The sequence below is a fragment of the Equus caballus genome, chromosome 14 (assembly GCF_041296265.1).
Source record: "Equus caballus isolate H_3958 breed thoroughbred chromosome 14, TB-T2T, whole genome shotgun sequence".
Lineage (NCBI taxonomy): Eukaryota > Metazoa > Chordata > Mammalia > Perissodactyla > Equidae > Equus > Equus caballus.
The window spans coordinates 47,521,363-47,533,997 of record NC_091697.1 but is presented as its reverse complement, the minus strand read 5'-3'; the positions used below and the strand labels follow the sequence as shown (position 1 = coordinate 47,533,997).

Below are 12,635 nucleotides of genomic sequence, written 5' to 3'. Positions count from 1 at the left end.
AAAAATGGTCCTAACTAATACAATGAGTATAAGGAAGGTGGTGAAAAATAAAAGACAAAGCATTTCAGTGAACAACTCTTGTGACGGGAAGAAACTGACTTGGAGGTTGAAAGGGGGAAGTCTTGTTTGAGGTTATTGCAGTGATCCAGGCAGGAGGTGGTGTTGGTTGGACTATGGTATGGGACGTGGAAAAGAATGGAGAGATTCAAAATAGCTTTTAGAGATAGGAAATAATTTCTCTCTGCCAAGAGCCATTGCTTTCTCATTTTTACTTTATGTTTAAAAGGCCCAGGGACAGCATAAAAAAAATAAATGAGCTGAGAATTAGGAGGCCCCAATTCTGAGGTTAAGTCAGTCAATAAGTAGGATGTGACATTGGACAAGTCCTTCGCCTTCTCAGACCTTCACTTCCTCATCCCTTTAAGAGGAAGAGAGAGTTAGACAGGGTGTCTCTACTTTTTCCTTTAAGCACTGACATTCTATTAAGCCTGATTATAGGAAGTTCCCACATCAAAATATTTGAATGGAATAAGTGTCCCTGGCTCAATTAAGGAAATAAAGAATGAAATCTCATAAGACTTTGTCATAGTACGTATGGTCATTTCATCAATGGTGAGGGTAAAATGACACCCAGTGGCATGAGAAGTGCTAGAACCTTTTGAGCATGATTTTGCAATGGTAGTTTATTTAACACAAATGTCTGCAAAATGGCCAAGATGGTATATATGGCACATTGACAACATGACTCACTCTGAGTTGGATTCAGATAGACTCTTCTATATTAAATCTGTTCCTCCAAATATAATGAACTGAGATGCAGAAAAGATACCCAAGCAATATTGGGCAAGGCGAACTTCACAGGCACTTTATCATAACACGGTTCACTATAGCAGGATTTCCCAAAAGGTGTCTTTAGATACTGTGACTTGATACATGGACAAACATGTATTTTTAGTAGTGATTTCCCCTGACTTTGTGTTTTATTTACAGAAATATCCATTAGCTTAATGTTCCTGGCCCCTCTCTGCTCCCTTACTCACTCCTGCTCAGCTGGTGAGTTTGGAGGAAAAACTAAGTATGGTAGCTCCATCTTTCCCTCCCTATCCTTTTCAAATCTGTTTCCTCCCAGGAGGAAAACTTCTACAGTATCCTTGGCTGTGAGGTAAATGGGCCACACTGCAGGGAAGGCCTGCAGGTGGATATGTCTTTCCAAGCCTGAGGTCTACTCTTAGGGAGGCCATAATTGTCCAGCACCTAAGCAAGATCCCCCAATGCAGCTTTTATTAGTAATGAACCTGATATTTTGAGCTTCATTTCCCTGACTCTTGTCTATCTTTCAGGTGGTGCTAAACTTGAGTGAGGGAAAGTAATATTTATTGAGTCCCCTCAAATTCCAACACTTATATATCCATCTTAATGGATACTGGAAAAATATATGGCCAGTTAATTAAACCCTATGATTCCACAGATATTATTACTTAATATGAATCTAATTCTTTTAAGGGGGTCAATCTAATGTTGATTAAACAAAAATATTAATAAAACAATAATGCAGATAGTAAAAAATTATGAATTTGGCAAATATGCAAAAAAGTCATGAATTATGTGAATGACAGAAGTTTGGAAATTACTGTACCAAAGAGGAGAATGTGATATAAGCATGTCTTGGCTCCATCCAGGAGTCTCATCATACCAAAAAGATTATGAGTTCAGGAGAAAAGTTTGTAGTTTATAAAATTTTATATAATATAAGTTTGGAAAAGCAATATGATAAGTTACATTGGAAATATCAGTGCAAAATAATAACCTTAATAAGTATATTTTCAGCTCTCAGTGGCCCAGCAGCAATATCAGTTCTCTCTTAGCACCACACATTCTCATGTGCAGCTCCAGAGTCCGGCACCTGGTCTTTAGAATTATTTCCTATTAAAGGAAACCAAATCCCTTGAAAGATAGCTAATTCCATGATTTAGGACAGAAAAAAATTCAGAACATTTCTCCAACATCCTATTGTTGCCAAAAAGCAAGAATGTTTTCAAGAATGTCAGGAGCAGTGTATAAAGGATAAAGGAGTCAACATATAGGCACCCCCACCGACTATGTGGTGACAATTTTTAAAATAAAATTGTTATTGTAAAAATAAAGCACAGATGCAACATGCACACACACACACAAATCAAATGTATGCCCAGGTCAAAAAAATAGAACTTTGCCACCCGTCCCATAAGCTGCTTCCACGAGCCACATTCCCATCACACCTCCTTCCCTTTCTGCATATCCTTACTTTTGTAATAATGGCTTCCTTGTATTTTTTAGGGTTTTTGATGCAAATGTGCATTCCTAGACACTATAGTTTAGCCTTGCCCATTTAAAGATAAGATGATATGTCTCTTAAGATGAAGTCACAATTTAAGCATCAAAATCACTATCGCCATTATCATCACCACCACCATTACCATCTTCGTCATGACTTATCAGCCCAGGTGAGTCTTGTGAAAGGCCATGAATTCAAAATGACTCAAAATAGAAGAGTTAATATGAAGTCTACCCAAAAGGTCATTGTAATAGAAATCAGTGAATATAATAGACCATGTTTATTTTTTATTGATTTTTGTAATTAGGAGGGTTTGATATTTCTTCTGTTAAATCTTGTTTATTTATAAAGCTCAGTCATATGCCTATCTCTGTCTGTTTAAGGAGAGTAAACATTGGAAACTATAAGCCAAGTAGTCCCAGAAAAAGTAGATGCCAAGAACGGCAAGGACTATTCAGTTTGGGTGGGCACACACAATAACCAACCAGAAAGACGGTTCCACAGTGTTTGCCAATATAATATATTAGACAGATGACCTACAAAGGAACACTAACTACACAGACTCAATCTCTCAACTCCTGGGAGATTAAATCTCAATGCTAATAAGGGAGATGTAAGTTTTTAATGCTAAGAGTCCAAATCAGTATTTGATTATGATAGGATAATCAGTTATATAACAATGGCCAAGTGATAATTAAAAAAACAATTTCAGAGATAGACACTAGGTTGCAAAATTAAACCCTAGGCATAAGATAAGGCCAGAAATAGTCTCACTGACATAACAGATTTCCTTTAACTATAGAAAAGCTTACTATAACAAGGTGGCTTGGGTTAGAATCACCTTGGGAGAAACACACAAGTCTGACCAAGAATTAATCAGTCAATAAACCAAATCCTGCAATGTAGGCTGTTCTGGTAAGGTAATCTTTTCTTTGGGATCTGCTGAGAATTTTGTGACCCAAGGAAAGGAATAAAAATAATAATACTAAAACCCTGAGGATATATCAAAGCAAGCACAGAAAAACAATAACAGAAGTAAGAAAGGCATTAAACCCCTGATATTGATGCTTTAGAGCAGATTTAAGTGAAACTGTAGAAATAAGTTCTGTAATTTTTGTTTTCATATGTTTATGAATTAAGGTTTTGAAGTGTTTAAAGGGATCATTCATTCAAATATATAAATGCAGTTAGTTTAAATTGTTTAAAATGATATGCTTAATAAATTTGTAATCAATGTTTAAAGGCCCCAAGAAAAATTGGTTTTCAGTTTTGGGTATTAGATTCATGAGCTTAATAAATTGAACATTAAACAAAGAACAAATTATTGTGAGCATTCATCTCCATGGGAAATCCCTTTGAACATAAAAGAATCTATCAATAAAGACCTAGACAGAAGGTAGTCTTACCTTGTGTTCATTATCTATCCTTATATAACAAATGGTCCCCAAACTTACTTGCTTCAAAGAACATTTGTTATCTCAGTTTATCATCCCACAGTTCAGGGATCTGAGCAGCGCTTAGCTGAGTGGCTCTGGCTCCAGGTCTCTCACAAGGCTGCAATTAAGATGTCAGCTGTGGTTGAATCTCAAGCTCAACTAGGGAAGGAGCCCATTCCCAGCTCACTCATGTGGTTCTCGGCAGGATTCGGTTCCTAGCTGGTTGCTGGACTGAGGGCCTCAGTTCCTCCCTGGCTGTTGGCCAGAAGCCACCCTCTATTCTTTGCCATTTGGACCTCTCCATGACGCAGCTCACAACATGGCAGCTGGCTTCATCAGGTGAGCAAGCAAAAAAAGTGAGAGAACGAGTGATAGTCTTTTATAACCTAATCTCAGAGGTGACATCCCATCATTTTTGCCATATCCTATTGTTAGAAGCAAGTCACTAAGTCCACTTCACACTCAAGGGGATTGCATAAGGGCAGGAATACCAGGAGGTGGGGATCATTAGAAGCCATTTTAGAAGCTCTCCACCTGTGAAATTTTCCCAAGGCATTGGCCCATAAGACAATACACTGAGGACCCTGTGTGTACAACCAAATATCATGGCTTTGCAAACACCAAATCACCATTTATTAAACACCTTCTATGCATCAGTCACTGTGGCAGATGCTGGGGGTACCATAATAGATGAGGCACACTTTCTGCCCTTAAGGAGCTCATAGCTGAATGAAGGAGACCAACAATTAAAGAAGAGTTAACCAGTGTCTAGTCTCTTCCTTTCCTATGGCACCTATCATTTTATTTTGCAAATGCTCGTTTAAATCTCTGGTTCCCTGTGAGACTATAATGTCTCTGAAAGAGGGTACTATGTCTGTTTCATCTTCTGGCTTCTTGTTTCTTGCACATGGCCTGACTCATAGGAGGCCTTCAAAAATATAACACTTCGAGCTTAAAAAGCAGACATGGTCAATAATCTATTAGCCATTCACATCTTTGTGTGAATTAATGGTCCCAATCTTCTGAGAAATAGTAATTAATGGAGAAGACGTACTTGGGAACTGGATAAAAGTCATGCTGAGGCGACTATACAAAGAGGAAGCTCACAGTGTTAAAGGAGAGAAACATTAACTCTGTTTTGCCAAGGTCTGATTTAACTGCCCCATTCCTACCTCCTTCCCCCGCTCCCCACCCCCAAGCAATGAGGAAGTTCTCCTGTTTTATGGTTTCAGGTCTTTTCTTCTCTGGATTTTACATGTTCTTTAACACAGGTAGTAATTATATGCCATAGTTCTGACACTGACATAACTCCGTTTCTCTCTCACATAATTGCATGAATGTGAACTCTCTATAATTACTGTGTTTAATTAGAAAATGAGGAGATGCAACTAATGAGGACGGGTGATAGAAACAACTGCGAATATTTCTTTCAAATTTACCTTTATCATCAGATTCACTCAGATTAAGCTCTAGTGAACTACAGAAGTTTTTTTAAAATGTCACTGGCACCAGGTTAAATGAATATATTACTAGAGGGATGCATATTTGTGGAAAACCTAGAATAAGAGCAACATCATCTTTCCTATAAACTTAAGCTTAATTGATGTCCTTGGCCGGTTTAATTTGGAAAGGTAAATTATGGATCACAAAGTTAATGCTTAATGTGGACTTCAAAAATATTTTAAATATGCAACTCTCTTCAAAAGGGGTATTACCTGGAAGCTAACATAGAAAGGGGAAAAAAGTAGAGTTGCTCTAGGGGCAAAGGTTTAAGGCATATGAACTCTGCCCTCCTCGCCTCACAGAATCCCCTAGTTAGGCAAGGAGGGGAAGATATAGCCATTTCAAGTGTCTTCCAAGGAGGATGGGGCCTGTGAAAGGAAGCCTGCTGGCCCTGGACATCTTTGTGTGTGAAGGAGGAGATAGGCCTTGGGGCAAAGCCACGTTTGGGAACAAGGACGATAAACATGAGTTTGTCTGCCTAACAGAGTAAGAATAGAGGGTAAACTGGGATGGAAAGGCAGAAAAGAAAGGAGGAACCAGCAGGGTGGTTGTAAGTGGCCTGGACAGTCAGCAGCAGAAAGCTTGCCACATTAAGTTGTCTCATGACTGTCATGCAGTGTCAGACCCCTAGGCTTCTCCCCATTTTCAGCACAGTTTGTTACTTTCACAAAGGCCTAGCAAGGCAAGAAGTTTGTGAGGGTCACAGAAAGGGCCAACCCGTTTATGGTCTGGGCAGATGCGACATGGAAAGGAACAGCATGCGTGGGACTAAGAGATGATCCATAAACTGAATCTAGTTCAATTGTTAGGACGATTCAAGGAGTTAGTAAGAACAGTGTCCTACACACAGAACAGTTGATATGTGCTTGTTAAAATAAATAAATTCTGTGAGACAGCCCCCACAGCTGACTCAGTGAACCTGGCCAAGCAGAGGAACTGAGAGTCACTGGAGTAAGTAACAAAGGCTGGCAACAGTGTCCTCCCCAAATTGTAAGGCTGGATTCCTTTATTACGCTAACTAGAGTCCAAAGATTATAATCTCATTAATGGCAAATACTAAGTGTGTTTTCATCTTTGTATCCTGAGGACCTAGTACAAATGAAATGCCTGGAACATAGTAGAAATCCAGTGAAAAATTGTCCAATGAATAAATGAATGGGTAGATGTTATATCTTTTGAAAACATGTATTTATTTAAAAATTTTTTGAGCTTTCAAGGATGTAGCATTATTTTAATCACAGCATTGCTGTGATATTTTTTAACTTCATATTTGTTTCTAGGTCTGAAGGAATTCTTGGAGTCTCAGGAATACCAGTTGGCCAACCCTGCCTTATACTTACTCCTGACACTGCCCAACCCACTGAAATGTTTGTAGTTCACAAATCAGGAAGTGGATATTTTAGTGCAAACACTAGTAGGCAAAGTCAGATATCTTTTCCATAGAGTAGGAGATAAACAATATTTCCGGGTACAAAGTACAATAGGCAGACCCTACAACTCTACCTTCAAAACGTATTGACAGGGGCCGGCCTGGTGGTGCAGTGGTTAAGTGCGCACATTCTGCTTCGGCGGCCCGGGGTTCACCAGTTCGGATCCCGGGTGCAGACATGGCTCCGCTTGGCAAAAGCCATGCTGTGGGAAGCGTCCCACATATAAAGTAGAGGAAGATCGGCATGGATGTTAGCTCAAGGCCAGTCTTCCTCGGCAAAAAGAGGAGGATTGGCAGTAGTTAGCTCTGGGCTAATCTTCCTCAAAAAAAAAAAACATATTGACAATCTGACCACTTTTACCACTTCTACTGGTACCACAGTGGTCCAGGTCACTAGCTGTCACCAGGATTATTGCAATGGTCTCCTAAGTGGACTCCCACTTCCACTTTTGCCCCACAGTGTCTTTTCTCAACACAACAGCCAGAGTGGCTTGTTAAAACATAAATCAGATCATGACCCTCCTTTGCTGAAAATATTTGTATTAGTTGGTATACAATTGGGAAACCAGAAACCACTTTAGATACTTCAAAGAGAGGGAATATATATTATAGGGAATTGATTACAAAGATTAGTAACTGCGGGAAACCACTACCCCCCTTCGGCTGGAGGAACAAAAGAGAAAATGGTGTTTCATCGAACCCACAATCAGAGCCTCTCGAGTGACTACTGTTGGAACCGAGCTGCCTGAGCCAGCATTCTCAGCTGCTGTTGCTGTTAATGCAGCTGCCATGTGGGAAAGACTGCCAGGATCCTCATCCAAAAAAAGGAAGGCTCTCTCTTCCTTCCTCCCATCTTCCAGTCCTGCCAGTACCTCCCAAAGGCAGAACCTAACAGGAAGCCAGCAAGGAAGGGACTCTGGGAAGTGTAGTTTGTAGGTCTCTTGCCCCAGCAGTAAGAGGAAGGTATAGAGGGAGAGGGTGCGAGGTTGACGAAAACAGAGGCCATCCAGAGCAGCACTCCACTCACAGGAAAACCCAAGGTCTTCCAATGGCTCCGAAGGAAGGTGTCCCCTCACCCCAACACACACGCACCTTCCTTTCTGACCTCATTCGCTGCCACTTGTCATCTTTCTCACTGCACTCCAGCCACGCTGGCTTCTTTGCTGCTCTTCCAACATGCCAGGGTCTCGCCCTCCTATGAGTCTAGCACTTGCTGTTTCCTCTGCCTGGAATGATCTTACCCCAGATACTTTCACAACTCACTCCCTCATCTCCTTTAGGCCTTTGTTTAAAGGATGCCTTCTCAATGATGCCTCCCTGAAAACTAATTTAAGATTGCAGCCCCTCCCTACTCCCTACACCCCTTATTTACTTTTTGTTAAAGCATTTATCCTTTCCTAATACACAATATAGTATGTATACACATGTGAAGTTTTATCATATATATAAATATATTTTTATTCTACATTTTTAGTTGTCTCTACAGATACATATTAAATACACATATTTTGTCTACTGATATATCCCCAGGGCTCCATAGATACTTGCTGACTGAATAAATAAATGTCATCATTAGTAGGTGTATTTATTATAGCCTGAAAAGTATTAAAGGCTCTTAAGAGCATGGGGGAAGATAAAGAAGCCAACATTGCTTACACCGCTTCCTCTGGGAGCCTCTTCATAACCCCTCTCAGGCTGCATTAGGTGTTCCTTCTATGTGCTTCAGTTCTCCCTGTTGCTTTCCTATCCCAGAACTTGTCGCACTATACGGTAATTATGTGTTTGTAAGTCTGTCTCCCTCACTGCAACTGTGAGTCCCATGAGCTACCAAAGGGGTGGTTCCCAGCTGGGTAAGCCTGCACATCAAGCACCTAGCGAAGCGGTGTTATTGTGCATGTCCCGCACACAGGCTGGGCTCAAACAATATTTGCTGTCGAACGTTCCTGTCAAAAAGCAGAAGAATACACTTAAAGGCTTCTGGACATCGTTCCTTCCCCTGGCATTCTAGAAAGATAGAAGAGTCAATAGCTGTGAGAAAACGTGAACAGAGTAAGAAAATAGTGAAGGACAGAAGCAAAGAAAGTCAGTGAGCAATAGTTCTATCATTCTGGCTAAGAGAGGACAGGCAAAATCATCATGGCTCCAAAAAATATTTTAATCTTTTTATTAGAAGTAATTCTATGGCCTGAAAAGCATTCCATTGTTGAACTATTTTAATAGCTGAATATTAAAGAATAACAAACAAATCTTGAAAAAATTGTTATGAAAATCAAAATAATCATCATAGAAAAGCAATGTGTCTCAACAGTTAGCAGATTTTACAGTGTTATGTTCAAGGGCTAAGGGGAGTGGGTGTTAGAACTACAAAAGTTTATTAACAAAAGCATTTTTCTAATTTTATAACCAATTTTAGGAGAAAAGAATTATCCTTAGTATGTGTATTCATAGACAATAGAAAGATAATTGCAAAAATCAGCCTTGGTTAATTTTTCTTTTAGAGGTTCCCAATAAACACCTATAAAATATCCACAGTCTTTCATGAAGAGATCATGCCTATATCTTAGATGTAAAATAGATTTATTTATTTAATAATAATTCAGGGGCTGGAATAAGTCAGATCACATACACATACTTAAGCACCAAATTTATCATGAATTGCTTTGACTTGGCTTGTAACCTCAGTAGTATAGAGGCATGCAGAAATGTCTTATCTCATCTGCTTCTAAGAAGTAGCATGGCTTGTTGCCTGCATGAATACTGCCCAAGCACATCACAGAGGAGAGACTCAGAACTTTGAAAGAAAGGCCTCCTCAGCTTGCCTATCTACAGCATGAAGCACGCTCATGCTCTTTTGTTTTCAGTGGCCTGCTAAGGCATTTGGCATTGGGCATACCTTTCCTCTTCTGCTCAGTTAAAAATTCAATTGGACCAATGAGGATTTGAAATGCATTATAACCAACAGGAATTCAGTTCATCAGAAACCTGCCTTTTGTATTCCCTTCCCACTGCGTAATTTTGTAAAATAACTCCCAATCAGAAAATGACTTCAACCTGCTGCCTGAAGTGTGCATTTATTTGTTCACTAGCACAAGGAAAAAACTGAACTAAGTCAAGTGAGATACATGCACACGGTCCTGGAAGGATCATTTTAGAACCAGTTTCAAAGCAGACTCTAATTCAAACATGCCTCTGCCACTTAGACCCACGTGGAGATGTTACCAGCCTCATGAAATGTCATCGAGTAATTGAGTTTTGCCAGTGGAAGTGGTCGCAGCAGCTGTGGCTTTCTTTCTGGGAAAGGAAGGAGGAGAAGGAGGAGGGGCAGCTTATTAGCAATAACTTTAGGGAGGGTGCAATAAAAGCGGACATACAGAGCCATGGGCTATTGATTGCAAATCTGGCAAGGCTGCAGGCCATTCTCATTGCAGGCAGGGCACCGCAGGGCCCGATAGGACTCCTTAAATCTGTTGGCCAGCATCGAGAACTTGCTGCCATGGCATAGAGAGCAAGTGGCACTGCCCGACCCTCGGCAGTGAAAACAGTTGTCCTCAGGAAGCTCCCCTTCCTGCAAGAGACAGGTCAAGGTTTAGTTACTGCGGCAGTTCAAGTCCATTGTTCACATGTTGGTCAAAAAGCATGGGGCTGCCCCAAAGGCTGGGGCAGAATGAGAGGAAAATGCTTCCCACAAATGCCAGTGAAGAGACACGGAATAATCGCCACAATTTTATCACAGAGGATTTCCCTGATGGATATCTCTAAGACAGCATCGCCTGCCGCCATGCCTTCATTCTGCGACTTTACATTCTTCGTCACCCTTGTCACCATCTGATACGTTATTTCTGTTTGCTCCGTAAGAGTAAGGACTTAATTTTCCTCATTGATAAGTACTAATAGTGAACACTTGCAGAGTGCCTCGTAGGGACCAGGCGCTGCTCTAAGAGTCTCTCTCTGTCAGTCTAGCTAATCCTCACAACACCCAGTGAGATGGTATCAGTATTATCATCTCTACGTTACAGATGGAAAATGAGTACTGAGAAGTTCAGTTATTTGCCAGTGGGCACACAGCTTGGAAGAGGAGGGAGCGGGTCTTGATCCCAGGCAGTTGAGCACCAGAGTTCATGCTCCTAATGATTATGTACACAGCCCCTCATTGTAGTTGTCCAATAGTAGGTGCTCAAGAAAGATTGTTTTGTGTGACTGAGAGACTGAGTGGATGAATGAGTCGATGTTACAGTCTTTTGAAGCTTAGTTCTGAATTCCTCCAGTACTTTATTCTCTTTGAGAATCATGAGAAGGCCTAGTGATTAAGAGGTCTTCTCTGGAGCCTGGAACCTGGGACTGAGGCCTGCCTCTGACATAATTATGCACCTTGGACAGTTTCCTTACCTGTGAAATGGGAGTGATAATGCTTACCTCTCTGAATAGGCAGAATATTAAATGAGAGAGTATATAAAAAACACCATAATATATTATCTGGCATACAATAGGTTCTCCATAAAAGTTAGTTCACTTCTAAGTCTTGCTAATAAGTCTCCAGTCCTCTACTCCCGTCCTCCGGAAAATGCCCTTGTCTGTTGTTGTGCTCTTCCTCTAAGACATCTTAAGGTAATTGGCAATCTTTGCACTCCTATGCAAACAGCGTGGATAGTGCATGAACCTTCTGAGAAATAAGGGGCAATACTAGACCAATACCAGGTGGATCCAGCCCCAAGTCCTGTCCATTTTACCTTCTAGACATCTCTCAAATCCATCTGGTTTTCTCCACCCCATAACCACAATCCTAGTCTGGACATCCACCAATTCTGGAATGAATTCAGCATAGACCCCTTCCTCTGGTCTTGTGGGCTGTTCTCCCACTGATGCCAATCTCATTAAATTGCCTGCAATTGTGATTGCCACATAGCTCTCAAGAAACCTTTTAATGAACACTTGCCCTCCAGATAAACTTCAGATTAAAACCGAATCTCCTTAGCTGATTTAAATTTTCAGTTACCTATTTCATCAGGCTCTTGTCCTTAGGGCTCTCTCCAGCTGGTCTCCAGGGACCTTTCCCTGCTCCCAACTCAGCCAATCCTACTTGTTTTCAGATGTCAGCTTAGCAGCACTTCCTGCTGGAAGCCTTGCCCACCCACACCTCTGGATCAGGAGTCTTACGTGCCATTGTACTGCCTCAAGCATGGCGGGTCTCATCCTCCAGTGACTGCTCCTGCTGACTAGACAGGAAGCTCACTGGCCTAGTCCCTTTCACCACCACTTCCTGGACATGTTGTGCAGTGCCTGGCACAATATTTGCTGTTCACGTATTTTCCCAATGCATGAACAAACAAAACAATGAAGTCTTGCACACCCTTCCTGTTCTTAAATTCTAGGGACTAGCAAGACAGCTGGAGTCCACTGGGTGGCTCCACCCAGCTAACTCAGCTTTCTTTTCTAACCTAAGAGTAAAAATAATCTTCAAAAAGGGAGGCATAGGTTCTGAAAATAGCTCCATCGTGCTTCAAAGTGCCAAAGAAGATATTAAATTTTATTTATTCTAGATTTAGGGAATAGAAGTGACTATCCAACTGACAAAAACCTAAATGATGTCTATTACCCTTCTGTTAATATTTTATTGATTGTTGCCATATTTAATATACTAACAATGGAGAAAATTGTTTTTTTCCCTTAAAGTATTCTAAGTAGACATATTTGCCAAAATAGTCCTAAAGCAAATTACCATGGTCCATTTTTCTGCCAAATCCATATATTTTATGTTTTGTACTTGATCCTAGTGAAATTGTAATGGTGTAAGTCAATGTTGTCAAAGAAAGTAGAGTAAAATCTTACCATAATGCTATACATGTGATCCAAAAATTAATTTGCATAGAATGTCAGGCCAGATATTGAAAGATTAATGAAATGACCTGGCAAGCCTGCTGTAGAGAACAAGAACAAATCATCAATCAAATTTTAT

The 12,635-nt window shown here is 40.5% G+C and overlaps 1 protein-coding gene and 1 long non-coding RNA gene across 5 annotated transcripts in view; one reads left to right on the top strand and one right to left on the bottom strand.

The window, feature by feature from the left end:
- LOC138917287 (uncharacterized) overlaps positions 1-12,635 on the top strand; it is a 55,756-nt gene that overhangs the window by 12,976 nt on the left and 30,145 nt on the right. The gene's annotated exons all lie outside the window — the stretch shown is intronic.
- GRXCR2 (glutaredoxin and cysteine rich domain containing 2) overlaps positions 9,243-12,635 on the bottom strand; it is a 38,985-nt gene continuing 35,592 nt past the window's right edge. For all 4 annotated transcript variants that reach the window (XM_070233110.1, XM_070233111.1, XM_070233112.1 and 1 more), the window contains one exon: positions 9,243-10,247. In XM_070233110.1, coding sequence (XP_070089211.1) covers positions 10,065-10,247 — 183 coding nt within the window. In that variant the 3' untranslated portion in view covers positions 9,243-10,064. The remainder of the gene's footprint in view (positions 10,248-12,635) is intronic.